The sequence below is a fragment of the Pinus tabuliformis genome, chromosome J, assembly GCF_031772625.1.
Source record: "Pinus tabuliformis cultivar Carrire ecotype Pingquan chromosome J, CPIR1, whole genome shotgun sequence".
NCBI lineage: Eukaryota > Viridiplantae > Streptophyta > Pinopsida > Pinales > Pinaceae > Pinus > Pinus tabuliformis.
The window spans coordinates 340,476,865-340,493,821 of NC_142295.1; the positions used below are offsets into that span (position 1 = coordinate 340,476,865).

At 37.7% G+C, this 16,957-nt stretch overlaps 1 protein-coding gene across 5 annotated transcripts in view; it reads left to right on the forward strand.

The window, feature by feature from the left end:
• Positions 1-16,957, forward strand: part of LOC149227132 (uncharacterized) — a 273,683-nt gene that overhangs the window by 173,999 nt on the left and 82,727 nt on the right. The window contains exon 7 of one of the 5 annotated variants that reach the window (XM_089375421.1): positions 1,797-2,088. The exons of the other annotated variants lie outside the window; for them this stretch is intronic. Within the exon in view, the coding sequence (XP_089231547.1) occupies positions 1,797-2,073 (277 nt within the window). The 3' untranslated portion in view covers positions 2,074-2,088. Of the gene's footprint in view, positions 1-1,796; positions 2,089-16,957 lie in introns of those variants that run through there. 5 annotated transcript variants of the gene reach the window in all.

Here is a 16,957-nt window from a genome sequence, read left to right on the forward strand (position 1 = left end):
CTCGACTGGGTCTTTCTCAGAATCAACATGCATGAGTTTCTGATGAGGGAATCTTCAGTTAACTAGAGTAGCACTAGTTAATGCATTAGTGCACAACTTGACTGTTAATTCACTATTAGTTCCTCAAACAATTTGGAACTAGTTTAACTGAACTTAACTTAGTAAACTGAGTTATCTAATTACAACTCACAATTGACTCATCCAGTACCCCTATAATATAGGGAGAACATATACATGACTTGAAAAAGGCTTCCAACTTGAAATTCCTCAGATAATTAAGTTAATTAAACTTAATTAACTATTCACAAGTTGCTATGGGAATAGAATTTGATTTTAATTCTCAGTTTAATTCAAGGACAAATTAAATTGGAATTTTTGGATTCTATTTTTATCATTTCTTGTTGCTATTTTCAACAGAGAAAGATATTGTTGGACATGAGTTTCCAAATGTTTGAAGAAGTCGACTGAGTATTTTCAAATATGTTACCATGCTAAAGGAAGAAGGAAAAATATGATATTATATACACCATTACCTAGAGAAGCCATGGGGGTTTTTGATCATGGATTTAATCCTTATATTATGGAGAGAACAAGAAGGTAATGTATTTATGATGTACTTGCTAGTACTTATGAAAAGCCAACATTAAATTATAATAAATGGGACAAAACTAAGACATCCTTGAAGGATAAAATATTATATATTGATATGAAAGTGATGATTACAATGAGTGAATTGTTAGGCTTGAAGGTAGGGTGGTCACAATACATATTATTGTACTTATAAACAATGATATTAATGAAATATATTAATATACCTGATTAAGTATATTTATAATTCATCCGCGCTAGAAATGCTTCATCCGCTAAAAAGTGATAAGAACAAATGTTAAATTTAAACTTTCACCTCAAATTAATGATATCTTACTCTTCATTTACCACACAGAAGATTATGTTCATCATGAAAATTGACAAATTTATCGTCTAAACCATGATGAGAACATATGTTAAATTTCAATTTTCACCACAAATTAATGATATTTTACTCTTCATCTACCACACATAAGTTTATATTCCTGATGAAAATTGACAATTTTACCCCTTAAATTACTAATAATTTCATGCATACAATGGCATTTCAAGTAATAATAAGTAGAGGATGTTGTAATAAAAATGATGCAACATAGTTCTTGATCTTGGAATTTGTTAGATAATACAGATTTTCAACAAAGGTCACTCCAATCCTTTGAAAATTGATCTATATTGGATCATTATATTATTTGTCATCCATATTGATGCTTTCAAAGAGGAAAAACTAGAGAAATAATCTCATAGGACTATTTTTATTGGTGGGTACCAGTTTGGTGAATTGGGGTTTTAAACCTTCTAAAGACATATTTAGGCATTAAATGGTGTTTATTGGGTTCAAGATTTTTGACTTATGCGCTACACCCCTTGGTGTTATTCTACGCCTAGATACCTTTCCAACAACACAAGAAATGCCTTTAAAAGGAGTCTACATGCAAAAGTTATGCCACCCAGAAGTTGACCTTTTTGTTTTGACCACCATGATTCAAGAGGATTCCATGTCAACCCCAATTATTATTGGAAAATGGGATACCCACATGATCATTGATGGGTCCCATTAATAGGTATATTTTGAGGCCCATTGTGTTATCCTCCGTCCCTTAAAACTCTCATTTTTCTCACATTAATTCACATTTTTAGCCATAATATGCTTAGTAGCAAGAATATAGTGCGTTTGTCGTATTTCATGGCCTAATGTGATTAATATGCAGGAAAAGGAAGCATTTTTGGAGATATTTACTATGCAGAGGTTTGTTGCAAACATCTAGCGAGAATTTAGGGGGCTTGTCCACTACATTAACTCTCCAACTTGGCTTGAGATCAAATATTTATCACCAACAACTCAGATTCACTAGCAGCCGAGGAACTCAAGTGCATGTGAAGATCCAAGGGAACCAGATCCACCAATTTCGATATTTTGGAGGGAAGCACTCCTCCTTTCAAGGGAGTTTCCCCTCAACTATTTTTTGTATAAATAAACAAGCCTAAAGGCTCATTAGGATTCAAAATTTTGTTGGATATAGGAGTAGCTATTGAGATCCTAGTGCTTGATACTGTTATTTTCATCTTTCATATGATGCATGTGACTCTTAGTTTCTGTCAATGAAAATTTATTGTTGGTCTGCATTTGAGTTAACGTTTGAGGGTTGAAACCCTTGGTTTTGGGCCCAACCCAGAGGCTTTAGTCCCTGTCCTATATTATTTTCTTGTTCGTGTCCAAGTCATTGCATTTATTTCCTTGTTTAAGTAGGAATTACATTACAAAAATTGTAGTTGCAGGTTTGACCACCACCTCTTTTGTGGGAAGTGTTGTTGGAAGATCTACAACAAAAAACCAAAAACATGTGTTTATTTTTTCTTGGAAATTGCTAAGTGTTGGAGTGTAATTATTCTGCATGCTTGGTTTCTTCAACTTAGAAGTTAGTAGCATTTATTTGGAAATTAGAGTAGTTATGTGTTGTAGGATAAAGTAGATCTTAACAAAATTCAACTCATCTTTTCCACTTTGATTTATTTTGTTGTAATATTAATCATTTAATTGCATGTACTCAATTAGTCTGCAGGGATTGTTGATGACTTGCACGGGTGGGAACACTCTTCCACGTCCACTTAGACCATTCCATATTTCTCTCAAACTCTACCACTGAGATCACCCTTCCAGGGCCAATGAAGGACAACGTGGGCATGAAATTTTATGCAAGATAGGCCTCCGAGGGGTAATAAGATTGGAAAAAGGGCTCCCACACCATTAATTCAACTTCAACCACCTTCCTTCACGTTAAAGATACCATCCTTTCCCTCATAAAGCTCTCATACCCCCTCCTACAGCAAAACAAGGCCTCTTGTAGCAGCTCCTGTAGCAGCCCTGTAGCACTGCTTAAATCCAACCAGATTTGCTCCAGACTTTAACTCTTGCATTTTTAAGTTGAATAATGGCCCCCAAGCTTTGATTTTATGATTAAGGAAGGATCAAAGACCACTCCAACCCCATCCTTTTCGCACTGCAAAAACAAGACAACAAGTAGAATTAGACTTAGTATTTTTAAAGTTGTGTTGAAGATTGAATTCCTCATTTTCAAGCAAGTTGCAATTAGATAAATTTTTCATGCAAGTAGACTATTGATTTGATTAGTGTGCAAGTAGAGTAGCATGATTTACTTCTGCAACTATACTAGTCTATTCCTTTCATGCAATTACAATTATCCTTTACATTTAATGGATGACATTTTCATTTATTTAGTTAGAGTCATGTTCATTTCCTTGCAATCATGATATGTTTTCATAAGAAATTATCTTTTTTGTTAGCTAAAGGAGTGGTCTATGAATACCTTGATCTGATCTAATGACTGAGGGTGACATGAGTAGAACTTAACCTACTTTGCATATAACATTGCCACCTGTAATTTTGTACATGTTGAAAAGTGTAATTAGGTTTGGTCTTCAAAATGACAAGTGTAATTAATGAAAAGAAAAAGAATAAAATTATTATTGTAATGCTTGACTCATGGATTTCATGAGAATGGAATTTTATTTTTAGTGATGGCTCCCATTGTGAGCCTTTAGGGTTCATCATCTAGTCATAAAATTAAATTTGAGTCTATGTTATGTATGAAGGACCCTTCTTGGGCCTGTTATATTTTTGCATAAGTCATTAAATGTATAGGAAGACCCTCCAAGACCAAGTAAAGTCTCCTACAAGTCAGCTTCAAGAAGGATAATAATATTTGCATCAAAAGACACATCGGCTCACCTACATGTCATGTTGGCTAATTAGCATGGGAAACAACTATAAATAGGGTTGCTCGACATTATTCTAGGATCAGATTTTCGGTGAAGAAGTTCTGAAATCCAGAAGTGCGAAAATCACCTAGAAGGAAGCCTAACAATCAACGAAGGAAGAAGGAAGTATAGCGAAGTTCTTAGCTTCAGATTTGGGTTTGTTTTAGGAAGGATTTGTTGGTACACATGTGAAGAAGAAGTTGCAGTAAGGCCAAGATTTAAGGTAACCGAATTGGGATAAGTTCAAGTTATAAGGGAGGCCGAGACAAGCTAGAATAAGACCCTATCCAAAGCAAAGAAATTGAAAGCATAAGATAAGGTCTTGTACATGAGATAGGTTTTATGAATTAGGATTGTATACCTAATTCAAAGAGGCCAAAGATTTGAAGAAGAAGGAGGTCGAAGTGGAAGAGGAGCCGAGAAAAGGGAAGGAGCAGAAGGTTGACTTTTGTTGTCTAAGGATCTCATTAATGGAACTTGTGTCTTGGTTTTTGGCAAATAGGTCAAGGGTATTCGTCTTGGTATTTGTCAATTGGAATCTCTATAAGAAGAAGAATTTGTTATGGTTTTCCTCTCACGTAGGAGAGGTTTTGGCCCTAGATGATATCATATATTTTGTGTCTGTTGTCACTTTATGGTTTATACATTAGTAGTTGTTTAATGAAAAAGAATAATAATAATCTAAGTAAAGAAAGATCTTAATCTAAGAAAGTAAAAAAGCATTCACAAGAAGTTACTAATAGATGAGAAGTCACTTGATCTCGATGCCCTAGATTTCTCAACATGGTATCATAGATAAGGTGACAAAGTCAAGGAAGGGCATCTTATAAAGGGACACTCAAGGATCAAATCTCGAGGAAGGCATCAAAGAATTATAACCCTAGATAAAAGAAGGAGTTTACAAAGAAGTATTGGAATCATCATTAAGAAAATAAGGCCAAGTTGAAGAGATCTACGAATCAAGGTCCTTACCATTGAAGACATCATTGATCCTCATCAAAGGATCCAAAGAGATCTCACTCCCTGTGGGATCAAGGGTCACTCTTGAAGAAAAATACCTTCATCAAGGAGAACTTGTCTATTGTCTATATCATCATCAACATCAATAAAGGAGAAAGGAGAATGAACATCCTATCAAGTAAGTATATTTTTGTCCACATCTGAATCTTCAAAATGTCTTTTTGCAAGGAAAACAACAAATTGGTTAGGGCTTCAAATTATCTTGCATGGAAGAAAAGGACAAATATGAATCTCATTGAAAATGAGGTTATGGAACATGTTAAAGGATCTATCACTAAACCAAGAAAGGAAGATTCTCAAGCTCTTGAAAAGTATATGAAAGGGGAAGTTAGGTGTAACACCCTCTCCCAGGTCTACCCAAAGTAACCATGCCAACTGGGGTAAACATGAGAAGAGCCATTATTATGATCAGACTCGGCCTCCTATGTGACCTTAAGGAAGTGGAATCAACGAAACATCACATACAGTCATCCAACCTCATTAACGGAAACCCCATTAGGAGACAAGTCAATCATTGAGACAACTTGTCCCTGGGTCCCACTATTGTTCTGGACCTCTTAGGCCATAGTCGCTCTCATGTTATGGGCAAGGGAGTGACCATCAACCTAAAGTCGCTCTCACGGTCCTGAATGCCAGTGATTATGGACAAAAAGTACTAGTTACATGCCAATGACCCTAGGATTTAAGCCACTTTTCTAGCCCAGAATCCTGGCCTATGCCCAAAACTTGTTGTAACTTTCAAAATTCATTAAAGACATGATAACAATGCTCTTAAACCAAAGTAAATCTCAGGACTAGCCCTGAGCATCTCCAACTGGGACTGACATTCTGTCGAACACTTGGCATCAATGCAACCTACAGGTCTAGGATACAAGACAGAGAATAAATGACTAAAACAACTTATGAAACATAACCAGAAGGATCACCTCCTTCTCCATTGGACTACTACATCATCAATTAGGTTGTGCATCCATCCATTTAACAGTTACAAGTAATTACATGAAATAACCATGACATGAACCTGTCACATAAACATACTTATAGCCAACATTAAAGCTTGTAAATATCAGAGAAAAGACAACCATTAAATCCACATATAAATCAGTACAAAAGTAAGAGAACTTAGCTTTTATTACTCGTAGGCAAATCTGACCATGTTCAGGACTTCCATGTACCGCCTGACCATAGACATGGCTGAACCAAATATCTCTTTCATCCAGTCACCCTCGTGCCATATTCCAAGCATGAATGTGGGATCTCATGGAAAAACCAATCCAAGAAAAACCAAGGGAATCTTGAGGTTAAACCACCTCCGCCCTCATCAAACTGTGATCACACCAAAACTGGTGCTCCGATCACAACCAAACAGAACTTGGAATGCCATCCAGAATCCATCACTATCCTTGTGGAATTTTCTGTCTCCTTGTTTTTCAGGATTTACCACAATCCAAACTTGTATCACTAGACCCTAAACCGAGACTGCTCCCTCAAGATTTACCATGTATCACGCCAAAAATGGTCAAGGGATTCCTAGGCCTTTTGGAATGGAACTTGAGACCACCTCCACCCCAAATTCTAAAATCCATTCGGAAAACCAAAGCTCACAAATCGAAATAAACATCCCAACATACCATGACATCCGAAAAAAGTCTAGGCTAGGCCGAAATCCACTGTCATAACCTAGAAAAATCATGCCACTGACAATAAGAGAATCATACACCAACATGCAAAGCCATGAATGCCCAAACCAACTAGGAAATCACACATGAAAAAGGTTACCTGCAACTATTCCTTTTAAAGTTGCTTGAATCTTGCTTTCCTTTCCTTGATCCTTGCTTGCCTTCCTTTCCTTTGCTTGCTTTTCCTTTCCTTTCCTTTTTTTTCCTTGCCTTGCCCCAAACTAGAGTGGTCCAAGAAAACTCTAAGTGATCAAGAGTGAGAGAGATAGTGAATAATGAGAGAGCTCCCAAGCTTAAGTTGACAAAAGCCATGAACTGGTCCTTAGAAGCCTTTTTATTGATGAGCCCTATATTTTCTTCATTTTCCATTATTTTCCTTCAATTTCTTCCTCACATGCAACCTGTGACCTTTCACCATCCTTTTCTCTTATTTTCCTTTATTTCATAAATAAATGTGCCAAAAATTTCCTTTTTCCTTTTAATGCCTTTGCCAATTTTCCTTAGCCAAAACACACATCCAGTGATGCGCACTAGGATATCATTTCCCAACATTAAGTTTGGAATAAGTGTCCTTTACCCATGGTATTATTTTGCCTTTATTAACTTTTATTACATGAACTTTTCACTAGGGCTATTACAGAACCCTCCCCCTTGGGTTACACCATCCTTGATGTTAAACCATACCAAGATCTCAGCAAAACTGTTGAAAAACAAACATATGGCCTATGGAGCATTATAACTTAGCTCATTGCAGTATTTACAATGAAAGACCTGCTGTAAAGAAAAACATCATGACAACATGACAACATATCGCATATTGGCACTTTATAACACAACTCATTATGATATTTACATCCATATACATATACATACATATACCAAAACATCAACAAAACATATGCCAAAACCAACATCAAACCAAAACTGCTTTGCCTCAACCAGCAAACAATGAAGGATATAGGAGCCACATCTGATCCACCATCTCCCATGTAGCTTCTTTAGGCCCAAAGTGCTTCCACTGCTTTAACTTGATCTATGGCTCTGTTCTTGAGCATGAGATGCTTCCGCTACAATATGCACTAAGGCTCCGGCTGGAACTCTCCTTCTTGCTCCACTTGCAATACAGACCAATCAATAACATGATCAACATCCTTTATATACTTCTTAAGCAATGAAATGTGAAAACATCATGGAATTTCATTTTTGGAGGCAGTACAAGTCGATATGCCACTTCTTCAATCCTCTCAAGGATCTCAAAAGGGCCACAATACCGTGGTGCCAACTTGGCACGTGAACCAATCCTTAAAGAGATTTTCTCGGGCTTGATGTGCAAATACACATGATCCCAAACCTAAAACTCCTTGAATACCCTGTGCTGATCTGCATAACTCTTATGCATATCCTGTGCTTCCTTTAGATTCTTCTTTATAACCTGCATTTCATGCTCCATGTTCGCCAACTTATCCGACCCAATAAGAACCATGTTCACTGGATCACCCCAGTCGATGGGAGTATTACAACTCCACCCATACAATGCCTCGAAAGGAATCATCGTCATTGACTCCTGATAACCATTGTTGTATGCGAACTTAACCAAAGGAAGATACTCCTCCCATTTCCTCTACTGGGCATCACGTTCATCCTCAGCATATATTCCAAGATCTCGTTGACCCTCTCTGTTTGACCATCTGGTTGCAGATGATAATTTGTACTGAAGGTCAACTCTACACCCAAACTTGCAAATAAGTCCTTCCAAAACTTGGAAGTGAACTTCGCATCCCTGTCTGACACAATCTTCTTTGGAACAGCATGTAGTCTCACTACCTCTCTGATGAACACTTATGCTACCTCACTAGCTAAATATGTAGTCTTCACTGGAATGAAGTGAGCTACCTTGCTTAACCTGTCAACCATGACCATAATAGAATCATGCTGCTTCACTGTTCTCGGAAGACCTGTAATGAAGTCCATGGAAATGACCTCCCATTTCCATTTCGTAATCTCTATAGGTTGTAGTAGACCACCTCGACTCTTACATTCCACCTTTACCTGTTGAAAATCTAATCGTCTAGCTACGAACTCCGCCACTTTCTTTTTTAGATTTGGCCAATAATAGAACTTCTTAACCGTCGTTGATGTCTACTGATATCCTGGATGTCCTGAGTATGGCTTTGCGTGAAATTTCCTCAATATAAGCTTCTTGAGCTCACTGCAATTCGGTACATAGATTCTGTCTCTAAATCTCAACAACCCATCTGTCGTAAGATGGTAGTCTACATCCTAATTACCTGTACCTATACCTATACCTATACGTGTACATGTATCTGTATCTGTAACTGTACATGTGCCTGTACTCTACTATAACTTGTGCATAATATCCATGTATTTCTCATCCCGTTGTCCTGCTTCCATAATCCTATCTTGTAGCTTTGTCCGATACGAACTCATAACTGCTATAGGATTTACCTGTACCTTCCTGCTAAGGGTATTTGCATCCCAGTTCTCCTTCCCTTTGATGTATCTGATCTCGAAGTCAAACTCACTAAGGGTAGCCAACCATCTAGCTTGCCTAACATTCAAGTTTGGCTAGTCAAACAAATACCTCAACCCACTGTGATCGCTCATCAATGTGAACTTCCTGCCAATAAGTTAATGTCTCCACATCTTTAATGCATGTGTGATCTCTGTTATCTCAAGATCATGCATTGGATAGTTTGCTCGTGCTCATTCAGTTTCCATGACTCATAGCACACTACCTGTCCTTCTTGCATGAGAACTCCACCAAGTTCTCTCTTGCAAGCATCTATACACACTACAGACTCCTGGTCTAGATCCGCAATATTTAGCACTGGTGCATGTGTCAACAACTCCTTAAGTTGCTCAAAACCATCCTCACATTCTGCTATCCATTCAAACTTCTTACCTTTTCACTGCAATGATGAGATAGGATATGCAATGCGTAAGAAGTTCTCGGTGAACCTCCTGTAGTATCCTGCCAATCCCATGAACAATCTCACCTCATCCACATTCTTAGGAGCTACCCACTCCATGATGGCCCTTATCTTTTCTGGATCTACTGCAATGCCTTCCTTGGAGACAACATGTCCCAAGTAATGTATCCCTGTCTAAAAGAAGCTACATTTGCTAATTTTAGCATACAACTGATGCTTTATCAACAACCTCAACACTGCTGCTAAATGTTCGGCATGTTCTTCCTCATTCTTAGAATATATCACTATGTCATCAATGAATACAATAACAAGCTTGTCTAAATATGAACGCAACACACTATTCATCAAACACATAAATGTAGCTGGAGCATTAGTCAAACTGAATGGAACAACAACAAACTCATAATCCCCATACCTGGTCCTGAATGCAGTCTTGAAGATATCCTCTTCCTTGATGCGCACCTTATGGTATCCCGATCTCAAGTCAATCTTAGAGAACATTGCTGCTCCCTTTAGCTGATCAAACAAATCATCAATTCTTGGCAAAGGGTACTTGTCCTTGATCGTCACCTTGTTCAACTACCTGTAATCAATGCATAATCTGGGAGTACCATATTTCTTCTTTACAAACAACACTGGTGCGTCCCAAGGTGATACACTGGGTCTAATGTATTGTTTGTCCAACATTTCATTCAATTCCAACTTTAACTCAACCAACTCTGGTGTGCTAATCTTGTAAGGTGATTTCGATGTTGGAGTTGCCTCCATGGGTCCATGGATAGATCTTTCTAACGAGATACTGTGCGCGTCAAATGGAGATCGTATGCCAAAGTTACGACCACGGGAAGTTGATGTACCAATTTACCCAAAACGGGGCCCATAGTTTGGTGTTTCATCTTCTAGGGTTAGGTTTTGGAATGTTAAGAGTTTTCCATTGTTTATCAACAATAAATAGGCCTTCGAGCCTCATTGTAACACAGTTCAGAGGCATGTAGCCGCCACATATCTTCTCAGAGATAAGCTACCATCGCCCGAGTTGGTTTATTTCCAACTTTGTTTGTAAGCATATTTCAGTATTTTACATTAATGAAATGAAGTATTATTTCCACTGCATCTCTGTGTTTATGGTTATCTCTGTAAGTTGTTGTGTTCCTGTTTAAATCTGGATCAGCAAGATCATTAAATCAACACGATACATGTATAACATAACCATAATAACATATAGACATATATCAAATAAGTGTATCATCACATAAACATCATACTAGCTAGGTTTAGTCATCAATGAAAGGCCATATCAACAATGCATGGTATGACCTCCTGCATGACAACAACCATTAATCCATTGTACACATTTCCTCATGCAACTATCAACTTGCATAAGAAATGCCTAATCAACTACACATACGCATAACCGCATGTAGTCGAGTATAAGTGATCAATTCTTGTAATCAACCTACAAGACTGATACATGTAATCAATAATCAAGAATGAAACCCAACATACTAGGATGTAATCAAGCTGCATATATTCATATAACCAGTCATATAATTTATTCCATGAAATCGACATCAAGATCCTCATGATAATGCTACTTCTACCATGATCAATATGATGCAGTGCAACAAGCACATGGAATGCAAGTGTAAGAGGCACACATGCAATTGACATGCATTCATGACCAACACATTTACTCATATCTATAGCACCAGATATGACCCAAAGAGAGCGCAACGCGCTCTGATACCACCCTGTAACACCCCCTCCCAGGTCTACCCAAAGTAACCATGCCAACAGGGATAAACATGAGAAGAGAGGATACTATGATTAGATTCGACCTCCTATGTGACTTTAAGGAAGTGGAATCGACAGAACATCACATATAGTCATCCAATCTCATCAACAAAACCCTTAGGAGACAAGTCAGCCACTAAGACAGACTGTCCCTAGGTCCCACTGTTGTTCTTGACCTCTTAGGCCATAGTTGCTTTCATGCTAGGGAAAGGGAGTGACCAACAACCTAAAGTCACTCTCATAGGCCTGTCTGCTAGTGACTGTGGACCAAAAGTGCTAGTTACATGCCAGCGACCCCGGGATTTAAGCCACTTTTCTAACCCAGAATCTTGGCCTCTGCCCACAACTTGTTGTAACTTTCAAAATTCATTAAAGGCATGATAACAATGCTCTTAAACCAAAATCAACCTTAGGACTAGGCCTGAGCATCCCCAATTGGGACTGACATTCTGTCAAACACTTGGCATCAATGCAACCTATAGGTCTAGGATACAAGACAAAGCATAAATGACTGAAACAACTTCTACATTGAACTACTACATCACCAATTAGGTCTTGCATCCATCCATTTAATAGTTACAATTAAATACATGAAATAACCATGAAATGAACCCGTCACATAACCATGCTTATAACCAGCATTAAACCATGTAAATATCTGAGATAATACAACCATTAAATCCACATATAAATCAGTACAAAAGTAAGAAAAATTAGCTTTTATTACTCATAGGAAAATCAACCTAGGTTTGAGACTTCCACGTACCACCCGACCATAGACATGGCTGAACCAAATCTCTCTTTCATCCAGTCACCCTCATTCCATATTCCAAGCATGAATGTGGGATCTCATGGAATAAGCAATCCAAGAACAAACAAGGGAATCCAAAGGTTAAACCACCTCCACCCTCATCAAACTGTGATCACACCAAAACTCGTGCTCCAAGCACAACCGAACAGAACTTGGAATGCCATCCAGAATCCATCACTATCCTTGAGAAATTTTTCGCCTCCTTGTCTCTTAGGCTTTACTACAATCCAAACCCAGATCACTAGCCCCTAAACTGAGTCTTCTCCCTCAAGATTTATTGTGTATCTCGCCAAAATTGGTCAAGGGATTCTTAGGCCTTTGGGAATGGAACTTGAGACCACCTTTGCCTCAGATTTCGAAATCCATCCAACAAACCAAAGCTCACAAACAGAAATAAACATCCCAACATACCGTGGCATTTGTAATAAGGCTAGGCTAGGTTGAAATCCACTATCATAAACCGACAAAACCATGCTACAGACAACAAGGGAACCATACACCAACATGAAAATCCATGCATGTCCAAACCAGCTAGGAAATCACACATGCAAAAGGTTACTTGCAAGTATTCTTGTTGACTCTTCTTGAATCCTACTTTCCTTTCCTTGATCCTTCCTTGCCTTCCTTTCCTTTGCTTTCTTTTCCTTGCCATGCCCCAAACTAGAGCGCTCCAAGTAAACTATAAGTGACCAAGAGTGAGAGAGAGAGTGAATAATGATATAGTTCCCATGCTTAAGTTAACAAAAGCCATGAACTGGTCCTCAGAAGCCTTTTTATTAATGAGGCCTCTATTTTCTTCATTTTCCATTATTTTCCTTCAATTTCCTCTTCACATGCAACCTGTGACCTTTCGCCTTCCTTTTCTCCTATTTTCCTTTATTTCATAAATAAATATGCCAAAAATGTCCCTTTTTCCTTTTAATGACTTTTCCTTAGCCTTTGACAATTTTCCTTAGCCGAAACACACATCCAATGATGCCCACTAGGATATCTTTGCCCAACATTCAGCTTGGAATAAGTGTCCCTTACCCATGGTCTTATTTTTCCTTTATTAAAATTTATAACATGAAATTTTCACCAGGGCTGTTACATTAGGGCTCAAAGGATTCTCATAGTATCTATCAAGGATCCCTTCATCACATATGTATCCAAACTCGAAGCTTCAAAATAAATATATGATAAACTGGTAGAGCTGTATTCTGTAAGCACTGCTGGAGAAGTCATCTCATTAAGGCAAGAACTCTACAAGCTGAATATGTCAAGGGAAGATGGAATAGCCTCATACTTTATGAGGATATTTGAGATCCAGGATCAACTTCAAGATCTGGGAGAAGTCATGTCTGATAGAGAAATGAATACAGTTGTACTAAATGCACTACCGATGGACTGGGCTAACTTTACTTCAAGTATTTATGTAAAGAAAGAAGCTACTCCATTCTAGGATCAATGGTCATTGTGCAAGATTAAAGAATCTAGACTAAAGTCCACATCTGATGTGGGAGCAGGTAGGTGAGCAAAATGAAGATTATGCTACAGTAATAAGAATAAAGGGAAAATTTGGGAAGTTTGGTTCTCAAAAGTAAAAAGGGGACATGTCTAAGATTCAAAGCTATGGGTGTCAAGAATATGGGCACTACAAAAGAGATTGTGCTAAGATTAAAAAGGATAATAACAAAAGTGGAAGAGAAGAATACCATATCACAGAAGAAGTGGAGGAAGCTGAAAAGAAGAATTCCAAGAAAGAGAAGTAAGAGATCTCTATTATGATTGAGATAATCTTCCTCACATAAGTTCTTTTCAAATTCCTACATATTCTATTGTAAGATATGGCTATCATAATTCACTAAGAAAATGATGGGATGCATCATGGCATCATACAAGCATGGAAAGCAAGTGATATGGACATCATCATAGAGAAGCATGGTTGGAATCTATGGAAGTCATCAATGAAGCATATAGCTCTTGGGAACCTCATTGGAAACATAAGTGGCACTTATGGAAAAGAAAGAAAAAGGTCATCCGGGTCAAATATCATCATATATTAGTAAAAAAGGAAACATTTGCTAAATGAGGATACTCTAGATCCTTAAGATTCTCTGATGGAATATTCATCAAAAGGGTCACTGATCAAGAGAGGAAGCAAGTGTTTCATCAAGAATTCCAAACTTGTGGAATTCATTGGATGATGGTATGATGACATAAAAGGAGAAGAAGATCAAGGGATTGATGCTTTTTCAATCAAGGAAGCGGTTGCGGGAAGTCTGGATGACCCAAAGGAAAATTAGGTATGTATGCTTATAGTCTATATTCAAGGGTCATGTCATATGGTTGTAGGTAACATGGATCAATGCTCCATATTGAGAGCATAATTAAAGGAAGGATCTTTTCCTTCGAAGGAATGCAGAAATGCATGGGTCACACATTCACTAGACAAAATCAATATAATAAGTCCTCATATGTAATATGAGTTGGTTAACTATAATTGAGGAACTTTAATTGGAAGTTCCTCGGAATAAAATGTGTGAAGAAAGGAAGGAAGAAATTATGGGATATGAAACCATGAAAAAAAGAAAAGGAAATCAACATCCAAATACCAAAAATATTTGACTAGGATATCTCCATGAAATATATGAAGACTCTCGTGGAGTCTGAAAAAGAAAGAGACCCTTGACAATATATATCTTTGGGATATGTGTCGATATGCATGCATGATGCTCATACAAACTATAAGATGTCATGATGAAAAACTATCACAAATCTAATATTGATTTAAGTGTTCATTTCTTAATTTTGAACAAATATCTAGATGGGCTTATGTAGGTCTGCCGAGGGAAGATCTATGGATGTCTTCCACCACTGATGCCCATGTTGTAGGATGAAATATCCTTAAGGAAATATGGCATGAAGAAGGTAGCATGGCATGAAGGAAGGCCAGATATGGACTAATGGATCATTTTCCGATGATGACATGACTAACTCATGGATGAAAGTGATGGATGGTTTGTGCCCTATGAAGAATTCCCAAACATGAAGACTCCTAGATAACGAAAAAGAAGTTCATGACATCGTGAAGAGGAGTTCTTCAAGAAGTTGGTTGTCCCATCATCTCCACCTAAGGAGTTGTTGTAGGTCCCTAATTAAGAGGGAGCCTGAAAACAAGTTTCTTACTTGGTAGAAACTTGGACGCAAAATTCCTAAGCCAGGAGGGAGCTTAGGTACATTCCTTTATTGGAATAGATATGTCCTCCCTAATTAAGAGGGAGAGATAAACACATCATTCTTGTATTCACTTGGGAAGACAAAATGGAGGGTTGGGTAAAAATCTGGCATCTGATACTCTTTGAGGATGAGTTAGGGAATCCAACATTAGAGTAATCGTAGAGGGCCAATATTGTTTGAGGACTGGGAATCCAAGACAAGAATAGTCCTGGTGGAACACACCTTGAGAACTCGGGTGGGGTGTTCCGAGAGAGACAATAATGAGGTTGTTTATACATCATTGGTCTTGCTAGCATTGTGCTCAGATCTTATGGAGAGATAGATTTGTTAGTCAAGGCCTTGCTATGTGACAATGTTGGTTGATATGGTGCTACATAGATGGGTTACCAATCTGACTCTTTTTATGAGAAATTATTCAGATTGAGAATGACCGAGTACCATTATGCATACCTCCCTAGTTAAGAGGGAGTGTTGAAAAGTGTGACTAGATTTGGTCTTCACAATGACGTGTAATTTTGATTTTATGTAATTGGTGAAAAGAAGAAAAATAAAATTATTATTGTAATGTTGGACTCATGGATTTCATGAGAAAGGAATTTTATTTTTAGTGATGTATCCCATTGTGAGCGTTTAGGATTTGTCATCTAGTCATAAAAGTTAATTTGATTTTATGTCACGTCTGAAGGACCCTTCTTGGGCATGTTACATTTGTGTATAAGTCTTTAAATGTATAGGAAGGCCCTCCAAGACCATGAAATGTCTACTTCTACAAGTCGGCTTCAACAAGGATAACAATATCTGCATCAAGAGACACGTCGGTTCACCTACATGTCATGTCATCTAATTAGCATGGGAAACAACTATAAATAGGGCAACTCAACTTTATTTCAGGACCAACTCTTCGGTCAAGAAGTTTTGAAATCCAGAAGTGCGAAAATCACCTAAAGTGAATCCTAACAATTAGCGAAGGAAGAAGGAAATAGAGTGAAGTTCTTAGCTTCAGATTTGGGTTTATTTTAGGGAGGATTTGTTGTCACACGTGCGAAGAAGAAGTTGCAGTAAGGCCAAGATTCAAGGTAACCAAATTCGGATAAGTTCAGGTTATAAGGGAAGCTGAGACAAGCTAGAAGAAGACCCTAACCGAAATGAAGAAAGTGAAAGCATAAGATAAGGTCGTGTACATGAGATAGGGTTTAAATTAATATTACAGACCTAAGTCAAAGAGGTTGAAGATTTGAAGCAGAAGGAGGTCGAAGTGGAAGAGGAGCCGAGAAAAGGTAAGGATCAGAAGGTTGATTGTCATTGTATAAGGATCTCATCAAGGGAACTTGTGTCTTGGTCTTAGAGTGGAAAATAGGGCAAGGGTCTTGGTCTTGGTATTCGTTAATTGGAATCTCTATAAGAAGAAGAATTTTTTCGGGTTTTACTCTCAAGTAGGAGAGGTTTTGGCCCTGGATGACAGCCTATATTCTGTGTCTCTTGTCTCTTTATGATTTATACATTGTTAGTTTCTTGATGAAAAAGGGCACTAATAATCTAAGTAAAGAAAGATCCTAATCTAAGAAAGTAAAAAGAATTCACAAGAAGTTACTAATAGAAGAGAAATCACTTGATCTTGA